Source organism: Stigmatopora nigra, chromosome 2 (genome assembly GCF_051989575.1).
Source record: "Stigmatopora nigra isolate UIUO_SnigA chromosome 2, RoL_Snig_1.1, whole genome shotgun sequence".
In the NCBI taxonomy this organism is placed as follows: domain Eukaryota; kingdom Metazoa; phylum Chordata; class Actinopteri; order Syngnathiformes; family Syngnathidae; genus Stigmatopora; species Stigmatopora nigra.
In genome coordinates, this window is record NC_135509.1 from 8,460,431 (window position 1) to 8,486,587 (window position 26,157).

The following is a 26,157-nucleotide window of genomic DNA, read 5'->3' on the forward strand; positions in this document are numbered from 1 at the left end:
GATTAGAAAATGTCCTCCTATGTGGATTGTGACAAAAAAAACAGATTGGACGTCTATTGCCGTCTTTAATATACATTTTTCTAACTATCATCGCACATAGTCTGTGAAAATATATACACAGAAAATTAGAATATCCTGCAATTTATCTTCAAATTTGAATGTAATATTATATAGGAATATATATATATTTCTGGCTCAATAAAACTTGGTTGTTATTTTGGCATTACTGGTCATGGTTTTCTTCCTTAGAATGACCAATGCCTTTAAAAAGCCCAAAAATGGGAATACTAATGTGGTGCGGGTCTTATCTGGAGCGCTTTGCGTGCGCTGAGACGATGACCACGGCCATGTTGATGTCCACGGCGATTCAGCCGCTCTCACCTCGGTTGCCCCTCCGCGGATGTGGAGGGCTTCACCACGGGGGGTAAAACCCCTTTTGCCCCCTTGTCTTCTGGTGGCACATCACTCAGCCTGAAAATGAAAAATGAGTCAAAAAATGAGCCAAAAATGAGTCAAATAAGGGGAAAGTTTATAAATCCAGAATCTCGGAGTACTTAATCTGCAGCTCTAAAAGAAGTAGAAACCCCGATTTTTGCTTGGAAATTGTGTCCAAAAATTTTAGAATAAAAGTTACATATATCTTTATTGGCTATTTTATTATTTGTGTATTTTCATGTCCAGTATAAACAGAACTTCAAATGGATCAGATGTCTCTAATAGTCAATGACAGACTATTAGTTAAATATAACCCCAAAGTTTTGTTTAAAAAGGAGAAAAAAATCACACATATTTATTTGATATGCTATATATGTTTAACTTTTAGAGGTCAGTAACACCCAATAAATGGCCTTAACAGTTAGGATGCTACGGCTAATAGAAATGAGTCATTTTTTTTTTACCTGTGTCCTTCAGTGTACCTCAATACAGGCATTAAAAAGTGCGGATGAGACATGGGCTTCTTTCCACAGATTTCCGAGAGAAGGTCCCTTCGGTTGATCTCTCGAAAGGGAAGATGTTTCAGCAAGGCCACTGAAAAAGAGAACCAAGTGACTATGGGAACATGGTCGCCCGTGCGTCCAAAAGAGCCCCGCCCACCTTCGTTGGGATGCGTGTGGGCGCTCCCATCCCATCTGTTGTTGTTGGCCGACTCCAAAGGAACGGCAGACTGCTCTTGGGGGGCGTAGTAACGATTGGACGCCACGAAGGGATTTCGCTCCCGCTGGCCGTCGTAGCCGTTGGTCAGAGATGTCGGCCTCGCCCCCATCCCGTCCGAGCCCAGGCGCTGGGAACTGGAAGAAAAAGTTTGGGGCCACTTGGCGGAATAGCCCGAAATGCCTTTGCCGTCCGACCGACTGTTTACCTGTCTGCGGCGACGGGCAGCAAGCCTGAAATAAATAAAATGAGACCAATCACATTTAAGCACCATTGACAGTGACAAATGTCTAATCTAAGACACTTTAAATTGCCACAATGCCAGTTTGTTTTTCCCTCGAGCGCCCTCTGCAATGCCATTAGAAAAATACAAATACGTACAAAAATGGAAAATTACATTGGATATGAATACATATGGAAAATTATTTTGAAAAATTATACTAAAATGAAATGATTCATGCATTTCCTCAACAGGCTTATCCTCACAAATGTCGCGGAGGGTGCTGGAGCCAATCCCAGCCAACTACGGGCACCAGGATAAGGGGTTAGCGCGTTGGTTTCACAGTTCTGGGGTCCTGGGTTCAAATCCAGGTCGGTCCATCTGTGTGGAGTTTGCATGTTCTCCTGGGCCTGCGTGGGTTTTCTCCGGGTACTCTGGTTTCCTCCCACTTTCCAAAAAGATATATGGTAGGCTGATTGGACACTCTAAATTTCCCCTAGGAGTGTGAATGGTCTTGTCTCTTTGTGCCCTGCGATTGGCTGACTACCGATTCAGCTGAGAAAGGCTCCAGCACCCCCGTTGCCACCCCAAAGAGGCTAAATGAATAAATGAAAAAGAAAATCTTACGAGAGGCGCCATTCTGTTGCTGCAAGTGATGATGGTGATGGTGATGATGATGATGATGGTGGTGGTGGTGCTGATGAGAATACTGGTCCTGATGCTGCGGGTCCGGATGAGGCCGGTCCGGATGCTGCTGGATCTGCTGCTGCTGCTGGTGCTGCTGCTGCAGTTGGCGATGGAAGAGGTTGTAGCGATGATGGCGGTAGTAACGTTGCTGCAGGTGAGGGTGGGGGTGCGTGTAGAACAGCTGGTGTTGCTCCAGCTGCTGCCGGTGGAGGTGATGCAGCTGCTGCTGGGCCTTGGGGTACAACAGCCGCGGGGGCCGTTGAAGGAGGGCGCTCAAGTGCAGCAGCTTGGACGAGCAGCTCCAACGGGACCTGTCGTCCTCTGGTTCCGCCCCCCCTGAGCACCCAAAAAAGCTCTCACCCAAGGTAGGAGGAGGGAGGGTGCCCCAAAAGGTGGCCCCGATGGCGCCCCCACGTACCTCGCTGGGGCAACATGGTTGAAGCCGCCCTCTTCTTGCGCCGCGCCTCCGTGTCCGCCTCCGTCCCGTCTTCCCGACACTCATCCTGAGACCAATGGGGATTTTATTCGTTACAAAAGCATTCTATTCATTTCATATTTTAAAAAAATATATATATATTTTTTTATTAATATTGTGACATTTTAATTTTAAGTTTTTTCTCTTTTTTTTTACATTTTATTGACATGGAAAAAAAAGATACCACATTTAAAATTGTAATATTACCTAGAAAAAGACATTGTAGTTATTTCATACTTAAAAAAAACTAATTGCATTTTTGAATTGATTTCATCAAAGAAAAATATTTTATATATTGTATGACATTTTAATTTTAAAATATTTTTATTTTCTATCTTTTTTATGTTTTACTGACATAGAAAAAATATAGCATGTTTAAAAATACATTTCAAACGATTGCAATATTACCTTTTAGTAAAAAATAAATAAATACATTTACAAAACGATCTATTTAATTTGAATGTTTCCATTCACATTACCTCATAGCCTTCCCAGAGGGTGACGTGACTGATCCCATCTTTGACCGGATTCCTCGCTGGGACAATACTTTTTCTTTCTGGAATATTCACCTTGACAGAAAAAAAAGAATATTAATAAAAATGTATTTGTTCAGAAGATCCAATTCAATATGTTCCACCTGCCAATTTCTCTTGTGTTGTCTCTGTGGCCTTTCTTGGGTTTCCCTCTCTGTCGGGAAATCAGGCTCCTGAAAACAGACATTTTTCACGTCACAATACTTGGTAAAAATAGTCCAAAACATTTTGTTCTTACAATATTTTGAATGGTGCTTTGGACTCCCTCGGGTCGTATCCTGCCTTTCAGCTGGTTTCTTTCTTTGCGAGTCATCTTCTTCTTATTCTTGACCACAGATTGCTTGTGAGGAGAAGAATTGACAAGAATTGGTCCGAATTTGACAAGAATTTGCCAAAATTTGACAAGAATTGGTCAGAATTTGACAAGAACATGTCTTTCAAAGTGGTACCTCCTCGTCCACGCCTTGCTGGAGCATATGGAGCGGCGGTCCGTCAGAATCCGAACTATTGGAGCCGCTAGTTCTGAAAAAGTCCAGAAAGTCACATTGATGACGTCCAATCAAATCAGCAATGTCATCTTATCAAAATTTGGAAACGACGCAAAATGCTGTAAAATAAATATGCTGATTTTTATACAAAGGGCTTCATATTGACTTTAACCTTAAGATCTTCCAGATGCTAACATAGTAAGCGTAGCATTGCATTTACCCCGATTCCAAATCGTAGACAGAGAAGTCGTTGTCCAATTCTTTTCCAAGTTCTCGGACTTCCTCACGCAAGAGAGCCGCTACTTCTTTAAGACAATACGCCACCTGAAATCACACCATGAAAGAGTTAAGCGAATGTATCGTGTCAATTTAGGAGCCATGTTTGGGATTCTCTCACCTTTGTGGGATCCGGATCGCAAAAGTCCAGTAATGTGTCGCAAAATTGGAAACCCAAAGATTTAAGATCTTGCGTGCTGAAATGAGTTCCCTTTTTACCACCTGATAAAAAAACACACAAGAACAAATCAAACAACTTTGGAATAGTAGTTTGGCGCTAAAAAAACCCCATCTAAAATCATGTCTCAAGCTTTTAACTGGAGTTTTCCCACATCCACCCACTTTTTCCCTTTTCTACCTAAGAAATTGGGATGCTGTGAAAACAAACATTGAAAAAAGGGGCTGTTATGATTAAAAAAACATTTCAAATCCAGGCTTTAGCAGAGTTAAGGTGTTTTTTCAAAATCTTCACTGCATGTTTTTTCCTTTGTCCACCTACTTTTCCACCTAAAATCAGGGTACCTGAAAAAAGTCCAAAAACACACTTTTACGCCTAAATGAGTAAATGGTTAGGGTTAAAGTTTGTTTAGTGAAGTCTTCATTGCATGTTTATGCTCTTCATTCAAGACACATTTCCCATTTCCACCTAAGAAATCAAAACACTGAAAAAAAATCAGGAAAATCATGTTTTTTGCAGCAGATTAGGTTCCTGAAAATGTCCACAACAATCAATACATAAAAAAAATGTCAACCAACCAAGCGTGGAACCTCCAAAAGTGGTCTCCATAGTGTAGCTGTTTTTGATGCCAAGCCTCCACATGGCCACTCGCCCGGTTCCCTCTTTACTTTTCTGCACTTGGAATTTACAGCTCCTGAAAGCAAACTAGCGATCCGGCATGGAGTTATTCACATGTTCCGATCCAAAAATATGATTTTCTAAAATGACATTACCATGTTTTTGATATTCTTGCTCAGCATGAGAGGGAAAACGCGCTCGAGAAGTTTGGGCGCATCGTCGTCACGGTTGTTGCAGCCGTACATGAAGACGTTGTTTTTGCGGTTGTGGCCGTGAAAGTCGCAGTAGAGGACCACGTCGTTCTGCTTCATTAGCCTGCGGGGCATACACGTAACTAAAGGTTGCTTGGCTGTGGCGTTTTAAAAGCTGGGGCGCTCACTTTTCCACCATGTTGCGAGTATGCCAGACGCAAGGGAAGGACTCCCGGAGCGAGGTCTTGTAATTCCTGTTCAGGTCTCTACCTGCCAGGGAGCAGCGGTAATTGCCCACTACCACGCCGTCGGGGTTCAGCATAGGAACCACCTGAAAGATTGCATCAAAGAAAAGAAAACGTCATTTCCCATTTCCAACCGAAGCTCCGGGAAACTTCCAGGCTCCATAGCAACTTACATCATTTTTTGGGTAGCAAATATGGCGTATATGCAAGAAAATACAGTATTCTTTTCTACTTCTACATTGCACTCCCTTATCCACCCTCATTTCCCTTTTCCACCCAAGAAATCTTCCCAGTGAGCCTTCTTACCTTGAAAACAAACGTGTCTCGCAGAAGTTGCGCATCATCCGAGTCCCCCAACAAAAAGTCCAAGAAGCCTTCCATCAACCATGACGCGTTGGTTTCTCCCGGGTGCACCCGAGCCGTCACCACTACAGCCCTCTTGGTTTTGCCGTCCTCTTCTTTATCGTTAGCCCTCGACGTGACCGTCAGCACGTAGACGGCGTTACCGGCCAGACTGTGGCACAGTACCCGGACCGTACAGTAGGACACCACTGCCGGGTTGGAGGAAATATGCCTGAGATAATTCTGCAGGTGCGAATAGGTGTACGGGTAACAATGGGCCAGGTAACAAGTGTCCGATTCGTAGGGGAACTGGAGCGTCCATGTTAGGGAGTACAAAGGCTTGGACTCGGAATCTCTTGGATTCTGCAATGAAATGGACAAGATAAGTCAGATACAGTCATGGAAACCATTTTTTTTTCATAGATTTTACAAAAAAAAGGACTTCATCTCTTAGCGAAATTCAATCTAGCCATTTCAGTAAAGTAGGCAATGAGGCAATTGGTTACAAGCGCCGACCTGACTGCGGTAGTAGGTGATGTTGGAGCCGGTTCGCGTCCACCCGACGGCCATTTCCTCGGCCGCTCTCTCGGAATAGAGGAGAGGTTTCATACCCTGCGAGTAGAGGCTGCGCCGCTTCATCAAATTGATGATGGTGAGGCGGTATGTGACCTTGGCTTTCATGTTGCGCACGCGGAAGTAAAACCACTGTGTGTGCTTGCTGGTGTACATGTCGGTGCGTAGGGTGAGTTCGTATTCGTAAGGGCCTCTGCGGAAGCGGGGGAAAAAAGGCTTGGTGGAGGAACCGGGGTGGGTGGCGGTGGCAGGATAAGGAGGTGGAGGCTTACACTTGCACGGCCTTCTGGAGGTTTCCGCTCTCGAATCGGGATTCGAACTCCAGAGAGTGGTCGTTCTGGTCGCCGTCGTTGGGGGAGGACAACGTTCGCGAGCCTCCGACGCGGGAGCAGGTGAAGTAAGGACACTTGTTTCCTTTGAAATAAGGAAAAGGAGAAGGCTTAGGGTTGAAAGGTCACGTTGGACGGGAAAAAATAGTCAAAAATTGAATTTAAAAAAAGTCTCTGGTATGAATTCCATTTTTTCCTACTCCAAAATTGCTTTTTTCTCCACATTACCCAATGTTTTCCCTTTTCGGCCTTTTAGAGCTGGATACCAAAACAAACAATAAAGCTCTCTCTTATTTGTTTTTCGTGTTTTACAGCCCCTCTATCTTTATTTAAATTACATTTTAATATTTCATAATACATTCCTTTTTATTTGACTTTGTACTTTTTACTTTAATGATGAGTGATGGGTAAATTTATATTTTAGTCCTTTTTTTGTTTATGTTTCATATGTACTGTTAACGGATGCACTTTTTTATATGTATCCTATCTTGTGCTGACTCGGCCCATCTATCAAATTTTTAAAGTCACTGTGGCCCCCAGGACCAAAGGTTTTCCCACCCCTGTCTCAGGCACTACTTTAAGTTACCTTGCTCAATGCAGTAGACAACTTGCGTGGTCTGTTCCGTCTCGTCAGATGACGCTGCCGGTGTCCTCTCATGGCCGGTTGGGTGATAGAATACTTCCGGTTTGGGAGGTTCCCACTCTACGATAAGAACCTCACGGGTATTAAAACGGGTCAAAGGTCCGCGGTACCCGAAGGGCAGTGTTACCAATGTGTTGGATGGCGTTACTGACGACCTCGCACTCGACCGGCCATCGCGGACCGGAGATGGACGGGAACTGGACCAAATCCAGAGGCGCTCGGAGACTCAGGACCGGCCGGTTGCCGTCAAATTCTACCCGTAGTTGTCTGGTTCGTAGAGTCTGACTAATGGACACTAGAGAAGGGTGCGCAAAGCCGTGCATAAATGTGAACGTTTGGAAGCCAGGGATGGTATGGAAAAGTCGCTTACGCTGGCGTTTCTCAGCGAGGTCGTCTTTGTCCTCCTCTTTGTTGGACTCGTTGGTGTCCGATTTGTCCAGTTGGTACGAGTGCCACCAATTCCGGATCACGGGGCCGGCCATGGCTGCTGGTTTTTATTCCTAAGCGAATCAAAAAAGTTGTGCTTCATTTTTGGGTTTAAAGATATAGAGTAAAAGAAAAAACATTAAATATATTTGAATTTTTTCTCAACTAAAACAAAAGGCAAGAGAAAAAAATTAAATACATTTTTATCTTAATTACAAAACATTGAATTATAACGGCAGGCAATAGAGAGAAAAAAAGTAAAAAATATATATATTAAAAAAAATAGACTGATTCAAACATGGCCTAATAGGTAAATGAAAGGGCCCAAAATCAATATACAAAGTGACCCAAAATCAACTGAAAATACCACAACAGAATGTTTCCTTAAATTAAATGGAAAAGACCCACAATGAAGAGGAATTGACATAAAATTCCGGGCCAAAATCAACATTATGTGACCCAAAAGTTAGGGGTGCCCCAAAGGAAGAAGGTGACTATAAATCAACAAGAAATAACCTACAATGAAAAGGAAGCAGATAAAAATCAACAGGAAATGATCCAGAAACAAAACATGACATGAACAAGAAGTATGGAATAAATGCGAGCGAGTATAAGGACATTATACTATTGTTTTTTTGGCACTTACTAAAAGTTGGAGCAGATGTCATCCCCATGATGCTCACAGAACATTCGTGGCATTATTTGTATGATATTCGGGCTCAGTTACTGTCATTTCTTCCTATTTTAGTCGTCTTTCTCTATTCTGAATGGGAAACATTCAGTCAGAAGCAGAAGTAGCTAGCTTAGTCGCAATTAAAAACAGCCGTGGGATGTGTTGGATATATTTCAAATGCAAAAAGCACATGACTGAGCACAGAGATACACAAGCAATGATGTACAAATGATGTCACACTATTGCTATTTTGTAAATATCAATATTTCAAAGCATGACCTTAAGCATGTCCAATCGCATCGGACTGATGTCATTCTCCGTGCTGCTTGAATTGAAGACGTTCATTTCTACTCAAACTACAACTGCAATCATCAGCATTGTGTTGAATGACTTTTTGGTTTCTAATTTAACTCGGAATTAATTTCGGAAAAGCTGAATTTTGAGTTCCTGCACGGCCAATTATAAGCGAAGGGTTGAAATACTCGCAGATGATGTCGTTTTCAGACTCTGCAACTTTAAAATCAAACATATAAGATCATTGTGATTCCATTAAGTTTTTAAAAGACTTACCACGCTTATTGATGAATTAAAGTGAAAATAAACGCTTATTTGTGTATTTCAGTGAAAATACACGCTTATTGGTGTATTTAAGTGAAAATACAATTTTCACAGAGCCACAGGCTGTTGCCTAGTAACCGATAGACAGAAAACTCGCGAGATGAATGTAGCTTCGTTGCTAGCTACATAGCATAGGCTACACTTACTACAAGTATTTGGCTAGCCAGTTTAAATAAAACTCGAATTTATAATTTAAAATGATTAAGTTAAAATATCTTGGAGGAATAATTATCTACACAGCCAAAGTATTAATTACAAATAGATTCAGAAAGAAATATATCATCTTAAATTAGAAATTAAAAAAGTAATGAGATAAATACTGCATTACTAATGTAGTATTCTTTTTGTTTGACTTTCAATGAACCAATATGCAGGATACAGAGTAAAAACACCCAAACTGTAAAAACCGTTTAATAAATTTACAAAAAAAGTACACATTCGGAGACCAGCACTTCCCAAAACTTAGCTAGTCGAAGTATGTTCTGTACACTGACATAAAAACGCTCATTTAAAACAGAAGGCTCTTCCACATACGAACTGAAAGTGTTTGGCACGTTTGAGCGCCAACAAGAACGAGCGAACATTCAAAGTTGGATGTGTTCCTTTTGAAACTGAAAAAAATGGAGCCACAAATGAGGAAATAAACAAAAAATATATACAGAGCACTTGTGCGTGTGTGTATATAGCATACCTAGGAACATATATAGAGTATTATACAATACTGTATCTGGCACATAAGAGTTGTGACACCCACTGAGGGTCCTCAAAACCATCTCTGCTAGCCTTACATTTTCTGACCTACTGGATGTCCGCCAATCAGAATTCAGCTGAGACACGGACTGCGACCAAGATGCCCTGCCAGTATAATAAATACTCTATAAAGTCCCACTTACTGTATGCATCCACACACGGAGCCATATACATTTTGTTTCGTTAAGCGTTCAAGTCCAACGTTATGTGGTGTTCAGCTTCCTTTTCTTCAGCCGATCCCTCCAATTGTCAGGAAGCGCCTCAAAGTTGGCGTTCTTGTTCGCCTTTCCCCTGGAAAAGACAAAAAGAGAAGGAGTTACAAAGGTGAAAAGGTGGGAGAGGAGAGGAAAATGTGATTGAACGCACGTGAGTAGCTGCTGTTGCCTCCACTCTTCGATGCCCTTCTTGCTGAGTTGTTCTCGGTCTTCGTCGCTGGAGCTGCTCTTCTCCTCCTCCTCCAGCTCCTTCTGGATACTTTGCCACTTTTTCACCAGGGACGGCATTTTTGTTTTTGCCTTCTACAACAGGGAAGAGTGGTTCAGTATGACAACGCTAGCGACCAGTTATGATGACAATGTCAAACTTGTTCCTGCAATTTTTTTGGGTTCCGTATGCTGTCGCGATAACAACAATCGAACTCATCGAATGGTATGAAATAAAAAAAGGCAAGACCAGTTAACTTTTGACCAACCTTGTCTTTCTTGGTTTTCTTGATCTTCTCTACAATTACGGCTTTTGGTTGTTCCATGGGCGGCTGAGGCTGAGGTGGCGGCGGTTGCGGTGCCGGAACGGGCGGAAGGGGCGCTTCGCAGGGGAATAGCGGCGTGGATGCGGCGGCGGTGACGCCCCAGTAGACGGGCGCCGTCACGACGGATGCTGTGGGTCATTCATAAAAAATGAATTACTAATGCAATGTCATGTCGCCGCCATGAAGGTCAGCGATTGGAAAAGTTTTACCTGTGGTGGCGACGTGCTGCGTGTAGAGGATGGGACTACTTCCGATGACGGCTTTGTTCAGTTGCCCGGCTTTGCGTTTTTGACCTTTGCCCGGGGGACAGGAGGCTTCTGAGACCTCCTAAAAGAAGTTCATTGTCATTAAAACAGTCCAGCTTCCACGTGATTGGACGTCTGTCAACGGGCCAATCAGAGGAGCGGGCTCACCTTGAGAACATTGGGCCACCCGCTACCGTCTTCTTCGGTCCCGGGCGCCGGGGGCTCCAAATCGTTCTCGTCGTCCATCTCCATCTCCACCTCCATGATCTCGCCATCGCTGTCCGGGGGCGGGGGAGGCGGAGGTGGGGAATCGGGCGGGAGAGGCGGAAGGGGCGGGAGCTCGGGGGGTGGGGGCGGGCTGTCAGGAAGCGGGGGCCGGGGTGGGGAACAGGCTTTGCCGGAATGGGGGGGCGTGGGTGGGGCGGCGGGTGCGCAAACGGACGTTCCTGCGTGAGAAGAAACCCTTCGATTTAGAGGCGGAGCATATTGGTTGCCATCTACTGGACAAAATGTACCTTGCAGAAAGAGAGCTTCGTATTGTACAGAAAGTCTTGCAAAAAGCACCCCAAATTTTTTTTACATGCTAACCCTACCCCTTAGCACCGCTAAAAACCTGTGGCACGCAGGGAAACTAACCCGAAGCCCCGTCGTCAGAGGGCGACGCGGTTTGTCCGTCCGCCGAAGTCTCCGGGTTTCCCTTGGCCTCTTCGGTCGGGAACTCCCACTGCGACGAATTGGTCAGCTCGTTGACATAAAAATAGCGCCTGTGCTCTCTAAAGATTGGGACAACAGACATAGAAGACGGGCGTCTCAAAGCGTGAACTCGCAAACGTGCGTCCATCCGTCCGGCCGGCACGGAAGGCGTCGCCGCGGCCGGTGGGTCCCGTTTCAAAACCCGCCATTTGGCGCGGTTGTCATAAATCTGGCGTTTAAGACAACCGAGCCGCTTTCCCACAACGACTCACACCAAAAAGCAGATATGGAAAATAATAAACAGGAAAGGCATGAAATAGACTTGGTCTGACCTGCCGGCTTCCCGTCATCGCTCCGTCTTCACCTTGCGAGCGCACGCGGGGCACCCGTGGCTTCCCAGGACTCGCTGTGCGGGCGACGCCTTTGGGGGAGTCGGAGTCCTGCAAAGTGCAAAGCTCTCCCGGGCCACCGCTAACCGCCCCGCTAACACCGCCGCCCCTCCCCGATCCTTGGCCGCCGGAAATGCCAGTTTTTCACGCCGAGGGTTCTGCTTGCGTCTTGCGCATTGATCCGCGCGTAGCGCTTAAGATACAAAGTCTGCGAGCGCCGGGGGCGAGGCGCTGCACTTTTTTTTTGTGTGAGGTGGGTGCCGGGGGGGGGGGGGGGGGGGGGGCGAAGGGGTGTAGAGATGCGAAAGGGAAGTGGTGCGTACCTGTCCCAGTGGCAGGACCAGCCTTTAGGGGCGGCGTTAAGTTCATAATGTTTTATGTGTTCGGCGGCTTCCTGGAGCCGGCGGCGAAGATAGACCCCGTTCAGCGCCCCCTCGCGCCAGTCTGCGATCCGTGTCTGCCAAAACAAACAAACAACAGCAACAAAAAATATTAGGATGTTACTGGGGGGGTTTATATCTTGACATACTTTTATGGGCTTTTCAATAGTAAGTTTGCTGAATACACATTTCCAGTGTGTATGAAAGCGAGCTTAATAACAGTTAAAATGTATCATCAATGCCCAACCTAATGTATAATTATTGCCCAAATTGAAAAAGAAACCACAAAATAAAATCATAAATCTTGAAAAACTAAGTCGCAAATATGATTTCAATATAATTAAAGAGAATACATGAAAAAAAATCTATTTTTAAAAATGACAGAATAAAAAAAAACGGAATATAAATATGTTATTTTAATCTATGGCCAGCCCCTCCCAGATCAAATGGATTTTGACATCTACCAACGTCAATGGCAGCCAAGGAGTTAAAACAAAGCCGATGAGCAAATTTAGCAACAGAGAGGAAAAAATAGACTTGAGAGATGACACGCCATGATTGATTCTAATGAGAGTTTTAAATATGCAAAGCGACAAGACGCGAAAGACAAAAAGACGGGATGAATATTTAAAGCTCCTAGCGCGAGGACAAAATGGCAATTTTCTCACCTCAGTCTGCAGCAGAAGCAACTGAAAGTTGGAGACGGCCTTCTTGTGGATCCCCAAGAACTCCATCTTGCTTGTTAAAGTGTTTGCTAGCTCTCCGATCTGAAACTGATTTTAAAAAATGAAAAATTGTTCCTCTCAACATACCGTGCGGGGAGTTCAAGTTGTGATTTGTCACCCTGAGCTCAGGCGTCTCCATTTCTTCTTTGGGTGGAGCGTCTGCTTTCTGCTCGGAGTCGTCCTTCTCGCCGTCATCTTCACCGACGACACTTTCTGGAATTTTCGTAAGGGCCGCTGAAGATGAAATTCAGATTTTACAGTTCAGATTTTATACTCAGTGAAATTGTCCAAGCTGCTTGAAGCGGGAGGGCGGCAAGCAATGAACGTTCATCCAAGATTGATCGCCGTCTCACTTGAACTGGATAGTGAGTTGTTTAATTAACTAACCTGTCTGTGTGTTTTCCTGAGGTTCTTCACCACGACTATTGGATTCTGGACTGGGGGCGCTGGGGAAGACGCTTTTCCAGCGTTTTTTCCTGATGGCGCCTCGAGATCCAGAAGCATCTTGGCTGGTTTCGGAACAAGGACTGGAGCCTCCCGCGCTGCCTTCGTCTTCTTCCAGAGCTTGAAGTTCCGCCTAAGAACCACAAGTCAGGTTGAGCCAAGTGATTGGACAAGACACACTACCATAAGTGGATAAAAAAAATGACATTTTAATTATTTTCTTTGAAATCTAACGGAAACCTTTTATTTTGATCGACTACCTAGAATACCCTAAAAAAATAGAGCAACCAAGCCCACCTTCTTCCTCTCCAGAACCATCTCCAGCTCTACCGTGTCTTCTTCCGGCCCCCCTTCGGCATCAGAGTCCTCCCCCGACGGCTTCTTGCCATCGGAATTTTTCTCTGCCATCGTGGCCACCGTGACAGAGTCCGACAAGGGCGGGGCCGGGGATCCCGCCGCTCGGCCCCCTTCGCCATCAGAGTCCATGGTGGTCTCGGCCTCGTCCAAACCTTTGAGGAGTCTTTTCCTCCACTTTTCTTCCGAGTCTTTGACTTCGGGCGGGATGATGGGAGCCAGCAGGGACGCGGCCACGCCGCAGCGGTCTTCTTCTTTGCTGGTCAGCCCAACTACGCTCTCCATCAACTCCTAGTGGACAAAAGGGAAAAAAGGGAGAATTTCAAGAATCAGCTAAAGAACATCAGGTCCATTAACAATGGAGATGAATATAAAACTTTCAAAATGTCAATGATAGCCAAAGAGTTACCGTATTTTCTCGCATAAAGGATGTAAACCAAAAGTACATTATTTGCCTCTACTGGTGAAAGAGAGTATAGCAACGCTGCAAGTCTTGTGCGCATATAAGCTACACCCTTGACACAGTCCCCTTTTTTATGTTGCAAATGTGGCTTATATGTGAGAAAATACAGTATGCCTTCCTATTGTCGACTAAGATCTTACTGAACTTAGATTTTATTACAGTGAGCGTATTTAAAAATGGCTGCATAGAATGTAACCAACCTTGGTCTTAGTTTCTTGAGTCAACGTAGGGGCTGCAGCTGCGGCGCTATTGCTTGACGTTCCATTTCCGTTAACGCTGAGACTGCAGAATTTTTTACAATATTAACAGATCCGTGAAACTGCTGTGCATTTTTTTTTAAATTGATTCGCTTACCTGTTGGCCTGTTGTGCCAGTCTTTGCACCTGTTCGGCCAGGTAACTTGGCAACTCCCACGAGACTTCATTAGTCTGAGTGTTCCAGTAATAATGGCAGCCTGTGTTATCGTCCCACACTTCCTGCCAGTCCCCCATTTCCACAGCAACTGCAAGAGTGAAAATAATAAATACGTCAAGTCATTTTCAAGCTATTTTTTGTAGAGAACTTTCTTTTATGGAAAGTGTGAAGAAAAGCCCGGTGACCCGCCAGGCTTATAAAATACTCTGGCTTTACCCTCATAGCAGAGAGTGAATGATCATGAAAGATTTGAATTTCCAATGTGTTGCTTTAAGTTTTAATCCTGCTGCATTTTCATATTTACCTGTTGCTAATGAATACTGAGTATTAAACTCCAACTGTCCCACACTTGTGCCCGACTGAGTAGCTTCTACTTTGGATGAATTCTCAGGTTGACCTGCCGCGTCCTCTGAACTTGGCTGAGTGGTGATCGCGTCAATTTCCTGGTAAAGCAATAAAATATTAAGATATTTGTGAGAAGGGTGTGTTTTTTTTATTTTCAAAGGCCTGCCTACAATTGTACTTACAGCCATGAAATTTGCCAATGTACTGTCAATATCACCAGGCTTGTGCTGAGAAGTTGTAGCTGGCCGGGCCTCACTTGTATCCTCTTCATCACTATCTGCATATGCTCCTAGTAAGGATAACCCCTCTAGAAATGGACAAAAAACAGGAATGACGTGGAATATGATTGGGTTTGATTTTTTTTAGCCCATGATTATGGAAATGTACCGGTTGCTTTGACAGCAGGAGCCTTCATATTGTTAGTTCTCGATCTTGTAAGGCGCTGCCCTTCTTCTTGCTCTTCTGCTGCAAAAAAAACGTCAAACAAAGGAAGAAAAGAGTTGACTATTACAACCATCAGGGCTAAGACGCATCAAGTGAAGTCGTGCATTGCTAAGGCTAACAGTTCAACCAACTAGTTGGTAAAGACGCCATTTTGACTCAAGATAAATGCTTACTCAACTATAAGCTTTTCCGTTCAACGTTCACGCTACATTTCAACAGTTGGGAAATTTACAAAAAATACTCAAGTGGGTGCGGAAAAAAGGGGGCAATTGCCGGTTTAAGGGGCTGCGGTTATTACTCGGAACGTTTAGCATCTAGCTAACATACCTTCGGATCCTGATAGTCCTTCGTCCCTCTCCCCGGTATTGCTGCTACGGACACCAGAAGGGGAAAGTTGTAGAATTGTTCTCCGACCGACAGTAACTCCTGCAGGACGAATCTTTTTCTTCATTCCGGCTCGTTTTCGGACCTGCTAGGCTGCGAGCCTCCCCCTAGCCAAGTCGTCGAAGCTAGCCTAGCACAAAGGGCGGAAAACGGTAAACCAACACGTCCGGTGGATTTCTGGTCACGTGTTCACATGCTCGCTAGAATCTACGTCCATAAGTGGAATTTGCGTACTTGTGGGGATGCTAGCTAGTGGGGGCAAATACACAGCGGTTGATGTTTGTGGACGCCGAGAAAAGTAGTACATTGCACTTTTGTTTATGATATTGGTCATATTTTTCGTTATAGGTTTCATTTGAGTTAAATTAATTGGGAACAATGCAATTTCATTTTTTTAAATGATGATAATTAGTTGGGAAAAGCTGGAAATGTAAAAGATATACTCGTTTTTTTCTTTTATCTCCTCGTCATGATGTGAAATAAAAGAAATACATTAAATCTAAAAGAAAAAATGTATGTTCAGACACGTAAATGGCAGTAATGTAACTATATCATATGCGTAAATTGCAGTTTATAAAACGTTTTAATTCGTCTTCAACGCAAGAGAAAATTGCCCCTACTAAAATGGCCGCCACGTACCCGGTTGTTATTAGCCTGCCGCCTATCTATTCTATTCATATCTATGCCTACTGTACGATCTTCTAGCTGGTTAGGAAGCTAACAAGGTTTCGGATCTGGGCGTCGAAAATGTCATGGTTTCATCAATAAAATGTCAAATATTTCTGTCTTTTTGTGGGATTATGGATTAGAACGATAGAAGGTGCATTGTCAAAGTGCAAATTCTTAATTTCACGGTGTCGCAGAGGAGCCGCCCATCCATGTTGGAATATAAAGAAGCAAGTTTTGAGCAGAGGCCATCAGAGCCACCCAGAAGAAGTGCGGGACCTTCCAGGACCCCCAGGGCTAACACGTTGGGGACCGGACCGAACACAATAGGGGGCACGATGGGACTAATTCTCCACTGGCTGCACGACGTGGCTGCTGTGACCCTCCTGAAGGCCCGAAGAACTTTATTCCAAGCTGCTGTCTTTTTCTGCGTACTGGGTCTCCTGCTTTGGGTGTCCATCTTCTTATATGGCAGCTTCTATTACTCCTACATGCCCACTGTGAGCTTCTCTGCCCCTGTCCACTACTACTTCAACTCAGATTGCGACATATCAACCTCGGAACTGTGCTCCTTCCCGACGGCCAACATCTCGCTCCTAAAGAACGACCGAGACCAAGTGATGGCTTTTGGGCAACCGTACCGGATATCTCTGGAGTTGGAGCTCCCCGAATCCCCCGTAAACGAGCAACTGGGTATGTTCATGGTGAAGATGTGGTGCTACTCCAAAGGCGGGAAGGTGGTGTCGTCGGTCCGACGGTCTACCATGCTGCACTACCGTTCCAGTCTTTTGCAGACCCTCAGCACGTTCTTCTTCTCCCCTTTCCTGCTGAGCGGAATGGCCGAACAGAAGCAGTTGATCGAAGTGGAGCTTTTCCCGGGCTATAAGACCAATAGCTACCAGCCCACCGTGGGCGCCGTGATCGAGATCCAGTCCAGACGGGTCCAGATCTATTCGTCCCAGCTCCGAATCCACGCCTACTTCACCGGAATCCGTTACGTCCTGTATAACTTCCCGCTGATGTCGGCTGTGGTGGGCGTGGCCACTAACTTTGCCTTCATTGGCGCCGTGGTGCTCTTCAGCTACCTGCAGTTCTTGTGGGGCGGTCTTTGGCCTCCGGATCAGGTGCGCGTCAAGGTCATGATTGGCGACAGCACCCGAATGCAACAGAGGAGGGAGGAAGTGAAGAAGCGCATGGAGAGGGAATATTCCCAGAAAGAGGTGGATTCGCCCCGGGTCATCGGTCCCGTGAAGGAAGAGGCGGACGAGGGGGTGCCGTCAAAGACCTCCTTTGTGATTGGAAATGTCAGCGATTCCGAGAAAGACGGCTCAGCTGACATCGGACCGCCGGAGGAGATGGAGAAGACCGAAACCACGCTCCGACAGAGAGCCGGCGCGTCGTCAAAAGAAGTGGCGGATTAGTCGGCCATTTTGAAATGTAGCATTTGCTGCCATTGACAACGATAGACGATGAATCTCCTGTAGTGTATTTGATTTTTTTTTGTGTTAAATCTACAGTAGCATGAATCAAATTTCTTTTAACTGAAGTTAATGCACAGTCAATATAATTTCCTTCCAGTTAACCCATTCCTTGCCAGGCCAATCAAATGAATCAGACGTCTATTGTAGTCAATGGCAGCCAAAGAGTTATGAAGCATTCCTGTGATTGACTAACATGTTACAGAATTTATATGTTATGACAACATGCGCACTTAGAAATGTTACATTTTCCTTGTTAGCTTTTACTTACACTGGCTGGTTTTAGATTGTAGCACTTTTTGATCCATTTAATATGGCAGGTCAATTTATGAGTTCATTAAAAAAAAATGAAGGGAGTTGGGCGGAGCCTGTCATAATTCCTGTACTATTATTTTTCAAAAGTTGTATTCTTGCATACATTGATATAAAATGGCACATATTGCACAACACTTGTGTTACGTAACAATGCATTTGTAGCGCATTTAGTAGTTAAAAAAATAGTAGCATATGTTACAAAACTGGGATGGAAAGTACGAAATATGTATTTATTGTTTCTCAGAAAGTATGATATTTTACGGTGTTTTAAGTTATGTGTTTTTTTTTGGTGTCTTGTCGGAATTTAAGATGGAGATGTTTGAAAGTTAAGCTCAGGTTGAAGTAAGTTATGGTACCAAAGATATTGATTGACAGATTTCCATGTATTCTCTAGTTATGCTCATTTTGTTGGATGGATCAATAGAAAGCTGTTTCTTCTGCATTGTTAAAGAATAAAAATGTTAACGCAAAAGCAGTTGTTTGTTGACTTTTAAGTTAAATTAGAGGTTGATTATGGTGAGTTTGATGAATTTGGTGGTGGTAAATGTCCAATCCATCTGTGAAGTGAATAAAAATCACCAAAAAATGGGTTCACGAAAAGGAACGGGGAAAAAAAGGACATTAATGTTCTTTTTTTCCAAATCACATTCCTAAATTAGCATATGAATTATGCATTGCTGCAGATGCGCTAATAATTCTTATCCATCACTTTTATTAAAACTATCACCCTAAATCACGTAAAAAGAAACTGCTGCAAAAATCCATTCCATGTCAATCGCACACAAAAAAAGTAATATTTAAAGCTATAAAACGAGATTATTTTTTTAAAGCTACTCTTTGAACCTTCATCTTCCTCTTCATCACAACAATATGCCTAGGACCAAAAAAAAATACCTGTTGTCAACCGTGAAATATACTGTAGGAAAAATGGCAAAAGTGTGAACACCCCCCCCCCCCCCAAAGGTGAAAAATTGCCCCTAAAAGACTATTTTTGGTGTTTAAAGCAACTCTATTTCAAGATAACACGTCGACTTCTTGTCCCGTCTCCAGAATGTGTGCTTTTGAATCTTCATCTCCCTCCTCATCGTCAGAACAATCGGCCCAGCGGCCGACCCTCCTGACCCCCTGGGCCACGACGGGCGCGTTGACGCACGGGTTGTGATCGTAAATGACCAACTTGAGTCCCCTCAAGTGGCGCAGCTTGGGAAAACGTCGGATTTGATTGCGATCCACGTCGATGACGGCCAAGAAATGCATCTCCAGCAAGACTTTGGGGAACTCGGCCAGCTCGTTGCCGGCCAACCAGATGCTCCTCAGTTCCTCCAGCTTCCCTAGCTCGCCCGGCAGGCGTCCAATCCGGTTGTAGCCCAAGTGGAGGGTCTTCAGGTTGGACAGCTGGCAAACCACGGCCGGGAAAACCGAGAAGCAATTGGCTTCCAGCCACAGGGTATTGAGTTCCTCCAGATCCCGGAGCTCCTCGGGGAGTCGGAATAGTTTGTTGTTGCCCAGGTAGAGGATCCCAAGCTTGGGCAGTTTACAGACGGCGGCGGGGAGCTCCTCGAAACGGTTAAAGTCCAAAGCCAGGAGTTGCAGTTTCCTCAGGAGTCCCAGTTCTTCAGGCAAGCTGCTCAAATTGTTGCCACTCAGGTAGAGCTTGGCCAGTTCGCCGAAAACGCCAGGGGCAGCCGCCGCCGCCGGCAAGCGGCGTAATTGACGGCCGCTCAGATCCAGGGTGCCGTCCGGCGGCCTTTCCGTCAGGTCCCCCGCCAGGAAGCGCCGGCAGCGTTCCGAGGGGACGTAAGAGACCAGGATACGTGGGGCGTTGCCCATGCCAACCGGGAGTCCCAAAGAGCGGATGGTCGTCTGAGGCCACCCGCCCCCTGCCGCTTTTATGGGCTCAGGTGATAAGAGGCGGGGTGGAGGAGACGAGAGGAGGCGTGGCCTGTACTTGAATTTTTTTTTCCGCCAGGGGTCCAAACAAAGGGGGCAGATTGAATTCCTTCATTTTTCAATTGTGGACGGTAGTTGGTCATTTAAGAGGGGGGGTGCAAACTTGTGTTCTCAGAAGGCTGCTTTCGAAAAAACTAATGCAAGGATTCACTTTTATTTGTTGCTGAGCACCTACAGAAAACCCACACAGGCCCGGGAAAACATGCAAACTCCACACAGGTGGACGTGACCTGGATTTGAACCTAGGACCCCAGAGCTGTGAGGCTGAAACACCAAGCACTCAGCCGCCAGGCCACTAGTGGAAAATGACAAAAGCCAATGGTGGAATGGCCTCACCAGCTAACGTCAGACATGTCGCCGATTATTGTCCCGCATACCGGATCCAAGTGGATGGAATGTCATGTTCCTTATCAGAAGAGCCACTGGCAAATGTTCACTGGCAGTTTTTTTTATAGCACGTCCTCTTCTAGCTAGATGCACTTGAGGAGTAGCGAGCAAAAAACCATGTCATTGTTAACTAGGGCAGCTAGCTCACATGCTAACAATTCAAAAATTGTATATACGTATTCTTGGAATTTAGCCATAAACACAACAACTCATTGGCATTGTAACTTGGTCAAAGCAGTTTTCAAGGATTTTTTTTGGGTTAAAACAACAGAATAGGTTACTTACCAGATGCTCCATCCTTTGCCGTTTGGTCCAACAGGGATTAGATGAGCAGCATTCGGGTTATATCAATTCCTTACATATTTACATTTTTTTCTATAAAAACAATTAAAGTTCTTGGAAAAAATAAACAAAAAGACTAAATCCCGAGCACGTTGGCCTCACAGTTCTGAGATCGAGAGTTCAATCTCATGTAGGGAGTTTACATGTTCTCCCCGGGCCTGTGTGGGTTTTCTCCGGGTACTCCGGTTTCCTCCAGCATCCCCAAAAATCCAGAGTAGGCTAGTTGAACATTCTGAATTGGCACTTGCTATGATTGGTTGTCAGTCTCTTTGTGCCCTGCGATTGGCTGTGATGTGCTCCGGCACCCCCTGCGACCCTTTTGAGGAGAAGCTGTACAGAAAATGAATGACTGTTGCGTTTTGGTAAAGAAAATACCTGTACTAGGAACAAAAGTGCAGGAATTTGTTATGTTTTGGTACTGGTCTTGCGAGTCCTGAAAGGAGCATTTACTGGCAGTGACCCGAAAACGCCCGAAATTGAAGAGGAAGTGACCTCATTTCCTTGTCGCATTAACGGTAGTCTGAAAAATCCGGTTTATCCAAAATTATCCGATCACCAACGAAGTTTGTGTACGGATGTGGTCGGCAGGTTGTAAGGTCAAAGGGTAAAAGCTACTACTCCTCTCTTCGGTTGAGAACACAGCCATCTTGGATTTAACGAAGTCAAGTGAAATTGATGCGGTGAGCCTATTTTCAATCGTTGATGGCCTTTTACAAACGACGCACTGCTTGGCTCCATCACACGAACGAGAAAAAATAAGCCCCGACGTCTTCCTCAGTCTTTTACACGGGGGGCTAAAACTAAAAGGGGGGGTTCCTTTAGCTGTTAGCTTCATCGAATTGTCGCTGCAGCCTCGCAAACGGAACCTAGATTGAGCCGAGAAAGAGGCGTCCGTCTCCGGTTGGGTATGTTGAATGCGGCCTGCTTTTGTCGGCGTTCACAGCTGGATTTTGTTTGTGTTTTGAAAGAAAAAGAAGGCACTGGGAGATGTTTTTTCGCGCTTGCTTCGACGTAACGCTTTAGTTAGCTCCGCTAACACCATAGGAAAGCACGGAGAATGCTAGTTAGCTAAGCTACTGCCATAGGAAAACACGGTGAATGCTAGTTAGCTTGCTCCTCTGCTATGTAGCGCTTAGCATCGCAGACAAATCCTCAAAAGGATGCAGAAATACATGTTGTATTGTGCATAACCATTGAACGTTTAGTAAAGTGATAAACGCGTGCATGCATCTGTTCGATAACGCGAATCGAATATGCGCAAAATGGGCTTTCAACGTTTGAAGTTATCATATTCAGTGTTGAAACGAATTTCATAGTTGAATATCAAAATATGAATCCATGGTTAAATCCATCGTATGCAATTGGCTCATAACTTCGAAACGGGTTAAAAATGAACGGTTTAATAACAATAGATGTTTCGTGGATGCTTGAAATATAAGTAGTAGTACAATATGGGTAGATTTCACTTGACAAGTAAAGCTAAGCAGCCAAATTCGCAAAATAAAGCGGACAAAAACATTTTTCGTGGAGAACTATTAATCGTGTACCAAAGAAAAACGCGCTTGTATCTTTAATTAATAATGGGACTCAGACTTGTAATCGTTAAAATGTTTTGTCAACATTCAAAATAGTCCTATTCAATGTTTAGAGGACTTATTCCTATTAGTTTAATGGTAAACAGTTTTAACCTGACCCTTAAATTTAGCTCAAAATAACTTTCTTTCATTTTTACATGTTTACCTTCCTAGTTAAATTGGCATCAATGTCACTCACTGCCTTCCGAATTGTAAGAAATCCTAATATAGCAAAATTATCGATGTGAACTATTTATACCAAAGTATTTTAATTGCTCACGTAATTACCTCAATGAAATATAAAAGACATTGCACGTACCTGAGTCCCCATCTAACGTGACACACACGTGTGGATGCACGCCGACCCTCCGCCGTCCGACATGTTAGCAACGACAATCCTGATGAGTCAAAGGACGCTCCTTTGTCCGTCCAGTCTGGCCTTCATGATTCATCGTGTCTCACATCACGTTTCTTCTTTCTGCAGGTGACAAAAGGCATGTTTGGGTCCAGAAAGAAATTTGCCGAGTTCGTGGAGGTGGTGGACAACGACTTCCCCGATGAAAGCATGTACTACAACCAGCCGTCGATGTTCCCGCATCGGTCGGACAAAGATGTGAGCCAGTCGATAGGCGTGATGGACCGTCCGTTCGTCCCGTGGATGTTTTGGTTTCATTTTGACGGATAACAAAACGCTTCTATCGCAGATGCTGTCGTCGCCTTCGCCGTCCTCGTCTTCGGGGCAGCTGTCACAGCTCGGCGCCAGTCTCTACGGTCCGCAAAGTAAGTGGGAGAACAGAGAAATCTTAACATAAAAGTCATATTTACGTCATCGTCCAATGATGTGGTTAAAATAGTCATGTTATGTGACATTACATATATTACGAAAGTGGTTGGCGGTGACTTCAACTTCTGACGTCATAAAGGTCGCTCTTAATACAAAATGGCACGCGGCGGCGTCCTCATTTGTCTTTTGTTTGTCTTCCGGCAGGCGCGCTGGGCTTTTCGGTGCGCGGCATGGGAAACAGCACGCCTCAGTTGAACCGAAACCTCACGCAAGGAAGCCAGCTCCCGAGTCACATCCCCCCCACGACCGGAGTCCCCACCATGTCCCTCCACACTCCTCCGTCACCCAGCAGGTACGCCCCACACCGGCCGGCCCGCCGAGGAGCCCACCCACCGTCCCGACGGACGGATGACTGAAAGGCGAGCGCTTCTTTTTGACCAGGGGTTCTTTGCCCATGAACACGAGGAACATGCTGAACCACTCTCAGGTGGGACAAGGCCTGGGAATGAGCGGAAGAACCAATAGCATGAGCAGCTCGGGGCTGGGGAGCCCCAATCGAAGCTCCCCGAGCATCATCTGCATGCCCAAGCAGCAACCGGCACGCCAGGCTTTCACCGTAAACAGGTACGCCACCGTTGGTCAAAGTTGGGAGTATCGGAAAGGTCATCTTGGAGCAATAGTCTGTGGGTCTTTTCAGCATCTTATCAAATTTAGCGTCTGTTTTTTGTTCCCCCGCAGCATGTCGGGATTCGGAATGAATCGCAACCAGGCTTTCGGGATGAACAATTCGTTATCGAGCAACATCTTTAACGGCACAGGTTAGTATGTCGGGAGCAACGTTCTCTCTTTTGGCCGCGTCCTATCAATTTGGACGGTTGACCGGTCGGCAGACGGGAGCGAAAACCTGGCGGGCCTGGACCTGTCCGATTTCCCCGCCTTGGCGGACAGGAGTCGGAGGGAAGGAAGCGGAAATCCCACCACAGTGCACAACCCGCTGGCTGGAAGAGCGCCTTATGGTAGGCTGAAAAACAAAAATGAGAAAGCCGACAGTGGAGGCATATCGAATTATTATTTTTTTTCAATTGGAAAGCTTTTAAATATACAGAATAACCGTTTTGGAATGATTCAAAATAGGTCAGCTTTTTAAAAATGAGTTTAGCCTAGTCTTGTGGTCATTAATGAAGGACTATGCTCCCTAAAAAAACATTTTTTTGCCATTGTCGACCATTTATAAGCTGTTCCTTTTGCTTGTGGTTTGCCTTCACGCTAACCAAGTGGGCATGGTGACCAAACCATCGACAGAACAAACGCAGGATTTCTCCATCCACAACGAGGACTTTCCCGCGCTGCCCGGCCCCAACTACAAGGATCCTTCCTTGACCAGCGACGACAACAAAACCGTAAGAACTATTTCAGTCCATAGCATGTAAAAAAATGGCGCCGTTTGTGATCACAAATACTCGCTTAGAACTTGAACTCCACGAGCAAGAGCGCATCCAACGCGGACGGGCCCAAATTCCCCGGCGACAAAACGGCTTCGGCGCAGAACAACAACCAGAAAAAAGGCATCCAGGTTTTGCCTGACGGTGAGTAGGCCACGCCCCCCATCTTAAATGGCAGAGGTCGGAAATTAATGTTGTGATTTTATTTTCTAGGTCGGGTCACCAACATCCCTTCGGGCATGGTGACCGATCAGTTCGGCATGATCGGCCTGTTGACGTTCATCCGGGCGGCGGAGACCGATCCCGGGATGGTCCATCTGGCGTTGGGGAGTGACCTCACCACGTTGGGGCTCAACTTAAATTCGCCAGAGTATGACGACTATCTTTTCTGTAGTGCTGTTCGACATGACCGTATACATTCAAAATATTAGTTTAGTATCAAGTGTCAATTGAAAAAAAGCTTCTCATCAACTCATTAAAAACTAAGCGTATCCTATGACATAAGACGATGGATTATTTTTTTTTTTCATTTTTCATATCGCACAGCACTACTTGAAAGTATGCTAGCAATTGACTGACAACTGTTCACTTTCCCGATAGAAACTTGTACCCCAAATTTGCGTCCCCGTGGGCGTCGGCACCGTGTCGACCGCAAGACATTGGTAAGACTGACAAAGAATTACTAATGTTGTAAAAAAAAATCTGTTTAGTGTACTGATATCTTGTAACACTTTGACTTTTGTGCAGACTTCCACGTTCCATCAGAATACTTGACCAACATTCACATAAGGGACAAGGTAATCCTATCAAGGGCAAACATTTGACATTTCTTTTCAGTTAAGCTCTACTCTTAAACAACTGAAAATATGACGGCGTATGTTATCTGTTTTTTGTCGTCGTGTGACCTTCAGCTGGCCGCCATCAAGCTATCGCGATACGGCGAAGACTTATTGTTCTACTTGTACTACATGAATGGCGGCGACTTACTTCAGCTGCTGGCGTCCGTAGAACTGTGAGTAGCCGCTGGGCGTCACGTCCGTTCACACAAACTGACTCTGCCCTGGAAAACGCCCGCTTAGCTTCAACCGGGACTGGCGGTACCACAAAGAGGAGCGGCTGTGGATCACCAGGGCGTCCGGCATGGAGCCCACGCTCAAGACCAACGCCTACGAGAGGGGCACCTACTACTTCTTCGATTGTCTTAACTGGAGAAAAGTGGCCAAGGTAAGGCCAAAAGTCAGCTCATCTCTTTAAAAGGTGAATTGTCGCTTTGAAAGCCCAACTTGGCTATTTGGGGCATTTCTCACATGCTACTTTTCACCCAAATACACAAAAGAAAAGGGGCAATGGTCACATTTTGTGGCGAGCAATACAAGGAGAGATTGGATACGTATCAACAGCGATGGAGTTAACTGACGCAACTGTTTTTGTTTTCTTTTGCACACTGCCAAAACCCCAAAAGGAGTTCCACCTGGAGTACGACAAGCTGGAAGAGCGGCCCCATGTGCCCACCACCTACAACTACAACCCGGCCCAGCAGGCCTTCTAAGGCCACGCCAGCTGTTCCTGCACAAAAAGCTGTTGTCCACGGAGGGCGACCCGCTTTTATTCCCGGAACTCCCACCCCTATCAAATCTGTCCCCCCTCCTACCCTCCCTTTTTTTTGGTCTTTTTTGACTGCAGGGAAAAGGAAAAACAAAAGCCCACCCTCATCATCATTACCACCACCGTACCATCACCGGCCGGCCGGCCACCCAACGAACCCACCCTTAAC

The 26,157-nt window shown here is 45.2% G+C and overlaps 5 protein-coding genes across 7 annotated transcripts; 2 read left to right on the plus strand and 3 right to left on the minus strand.

The window, feature by feature from the left end:
• Positions 1-45: 45 nt before the first annotated feature.
• agbl2 (AGBL carboxypeptidase 2) lies at positions 46-8,304 on the minus strand. The gene is made up of 22 exons (XM_077712314.1): positions 8,023-8,304; positions 7,321-7,450; positions 7,078-7,245; positions 6,894-7,010; positions 6,251-6,392; positions 5,922-6,171; positions 5,370-5,768; positions 5,007-5,149; positions 4,783-4,942; positions 4,588-4,714; positions 3,953-4,053; positions 3,776-3,879; positions 3,517-3,589; positions 3,306-3,407; positions 3,172-3,240; positions 3,014-3,103; positions 2,478-2,562; positions 2,000-2,395; positions 1,361-1,385; positions 1,096-1,289; positions 900-1,029; positions 46-471 (listed from the first exon to the last, which is right to left on the minus strand). Exons 2-22 carry the CDS (start codon positions 7,430-7,432, stop codon positions 378-380), a joined length of 3,081 nt encoding a protein of 1,026 aa, XP_077568440.1. The 5' UTR covers positions 7,433-7,450; positions 8,023-8,304; the 3' UTR covers positions 46-377.
• A 758-nt stretch (positions 8,305-9,062) lies between these two features.
• Positions 9,063-20,662, minus strand: fnbp4 (formin binding protein 4). Of its 3 annotated transcripts, none has more exons than XM_077712299.1 (18): positions 20,527-20,662; positions 15,389-15,575; positions 15,005-15,082; positions 14,800-14,924; positions 14,577-14,715; positions 14,213-14,360; positions 14,059-14,140; positions 13,339-13,686; positions 12,985-13,174; positions 12,716-12,831; positions 12,541-12,639; positions 11,816-11,949; positions 11,047-11,183; positions 10,579-10,856; positions 10,375-10,489; positions 10,109-10,293; positions 9,784-9,935; positions 9,063-9,708 (listed from the first exon to the last, which is right to left on the minus strand). In XM_077712299.1, exons 2-18 carry the CDS (start codon positions 15,510-15,512, stop codon positions 9,621-9,623), a joined length of 2,538 nt encoding a protein of 845 aa, XP_077568425.1. In that variant the 5' UTR covers positions 15,513-15,575; positions 20,527-20,662; the 3' UTR covers positions 9,063-9,620. The 3 variants fall into 3 exon arrangements, with proteins under 3 accessions (XP_077568425.1, XP_077568424.1, XP_077568423.1); XM_077712298.1 differs by having other exon boundaries at positions 12,541-12,645; positions 15,005-15,079; positions 20,527-20,661; XM_077712297.1 differs by having other exon boundaries at positions 12,541-12,645; positions 20,527-20,660.
• Positions 15,672-18,376, plus strand: LOC144193418 (seipin-like). The gene has a single exon (XM_077712304.1). The coding sequence runs from the start codon at positions 16,324-16,326 to the stop codon at positions 17,530-17,532; it is 1,209 nt and encodes a 402-aa protein (XP_077568430.1). The 5' UTR covers positions 15,672-16,323; the 3' UTR covers positions 17,533-18,376.
• On the minus strand, positions 18,900-20,377 carry lrrc10 (leucine rich repeat containing 10). Its single transcript, XM_077710690.1, has one exon. It carries the CDS (start codon positions 19,732-19,734, stop codon positions 18,919-18,921), a length of 816 nt encoding a protein of 271 aa, XP_077566816.1. The 5' UTR covers positions 19,735-20,377; the 3' UTR covers positions 18,900-18,918.
• Positions 20,663-21,072: 410 nt separating the features above from the next.
• Positions 21,073-26,080, plus strand: cnot2 (CCR4-NOT transcription complex, subunit 2). The gene is made up of 15 exons (XM_077712300.1): positions 21,073-21,263; positions 22,642-22,770; positions 22,862-22,937; positions 23,146-23,293; positions 23,383-23,565; positions 23,680-23,759; positions 23,832-23,957; positions 24,217-24,341; positions 24,410-24,527; positions 24,597-24,753; positions 24,984-25,045; positions 25,131-25,180; positions 25,295-25,395; positions 25,463-25,607; positions 25,846-26,080. The coding sequence occupies exons 2-15, from the start codon at positions 22,654-22,656 to the stop codon at positions 25,930-25,932; spliced, it is 1,575 nt and encodes a 524-aa protein (XP_077568426.1). The 5' UTR covers positions 21,073-21,263; positions 22,642-22,653; the 3' UTR covers positions 25,933-26,080.
• The last annotated feature ends 77 nt before the right edge of the window (positions 26,081-26,157 follow it).

Excerpts from the sequence above, each read along its gene's own strand:
- agbl2 (XM_077712314.1), bottom strand. The coding sequence starts at position 7,432 with ATGGCCGGCCCCGTGATCCGGAATTGGTGGCACTCGTACCAACTGGAC. Across the intron at positions 4,715-4,782 it reads GCAAGAATATCAAAAACATG|TTTGCTTTCAGGAGCTGTAA; the intron begins GTAATGTCATTT and ends CCGGATCGCTAG. Across the intron at positions 1,030-1,095 it reads CCACACGCATCCCAACGAAG|TGGCCTTGCTGAAACATCTT; the intron begins GTGGGCGGGGCT and ends TCTCTTTTTCAG.
- fnbp4 (XM_077712297.1), bottom strand. The coding sequence starts at position 15,512 with ATGAAGAAAAAGATTCGTCCTGCAGGAGTTACTGTCGGTCGGAGAACA. Across the intron at positions 15,083-15,388 it reads AGGACTATCAGGATCCGAAG|CAGAAGAGCAAGAAGAAGGG; the intron begins GTATGTTAGCTA and ends TTTTTTTTGCAG. Across the intron at positions 12,832-12,984 it reads TCAGGAAAACACACAGACAG|CGGCCCTTACGAAAATTCCA; the intron begins GTTAGTTAATTA and ends TTTCATCTTCAG.
- LOC144193418 (XM_077712304.1), top strand. The coding sequence starts at position 16,324 with ATGTTGGAATATAAAGAAGCAAGTTTTGAGCAGAGGCCATCAGAGCCA.
- lrrc10 (XM_077710690.1), bottom strand. The coding sequence starts at position 19,734 with ATGGGCAACGCCCCACGTATCCTGGTCTCTTACGTCCCCTCGGAACGC.
- cnot2 (XM_077712300.1), top strand. The coding sequence starts at position 22,654 with ATGTTTGGGTCCAGAAAGAAATTTGCCGAGTTCGTGGAGGTGGTGGAC. Across the intron at positions 23,958-24,216 it reads GGCTGGAAGAGCGCCTTATG|TGGGCATGGTGACCAAACCA; the intron begins GTAGGCTGAAAA and ends ACGCTAACCAAG. Across the intron at positions 25,181-25,294 it reads ACATTCACATAAGGGACAAG|CTGGCCGCCATCAAGCTATC; the intron begins GTAATCCTATCA and ends TGTGACCTTCAG.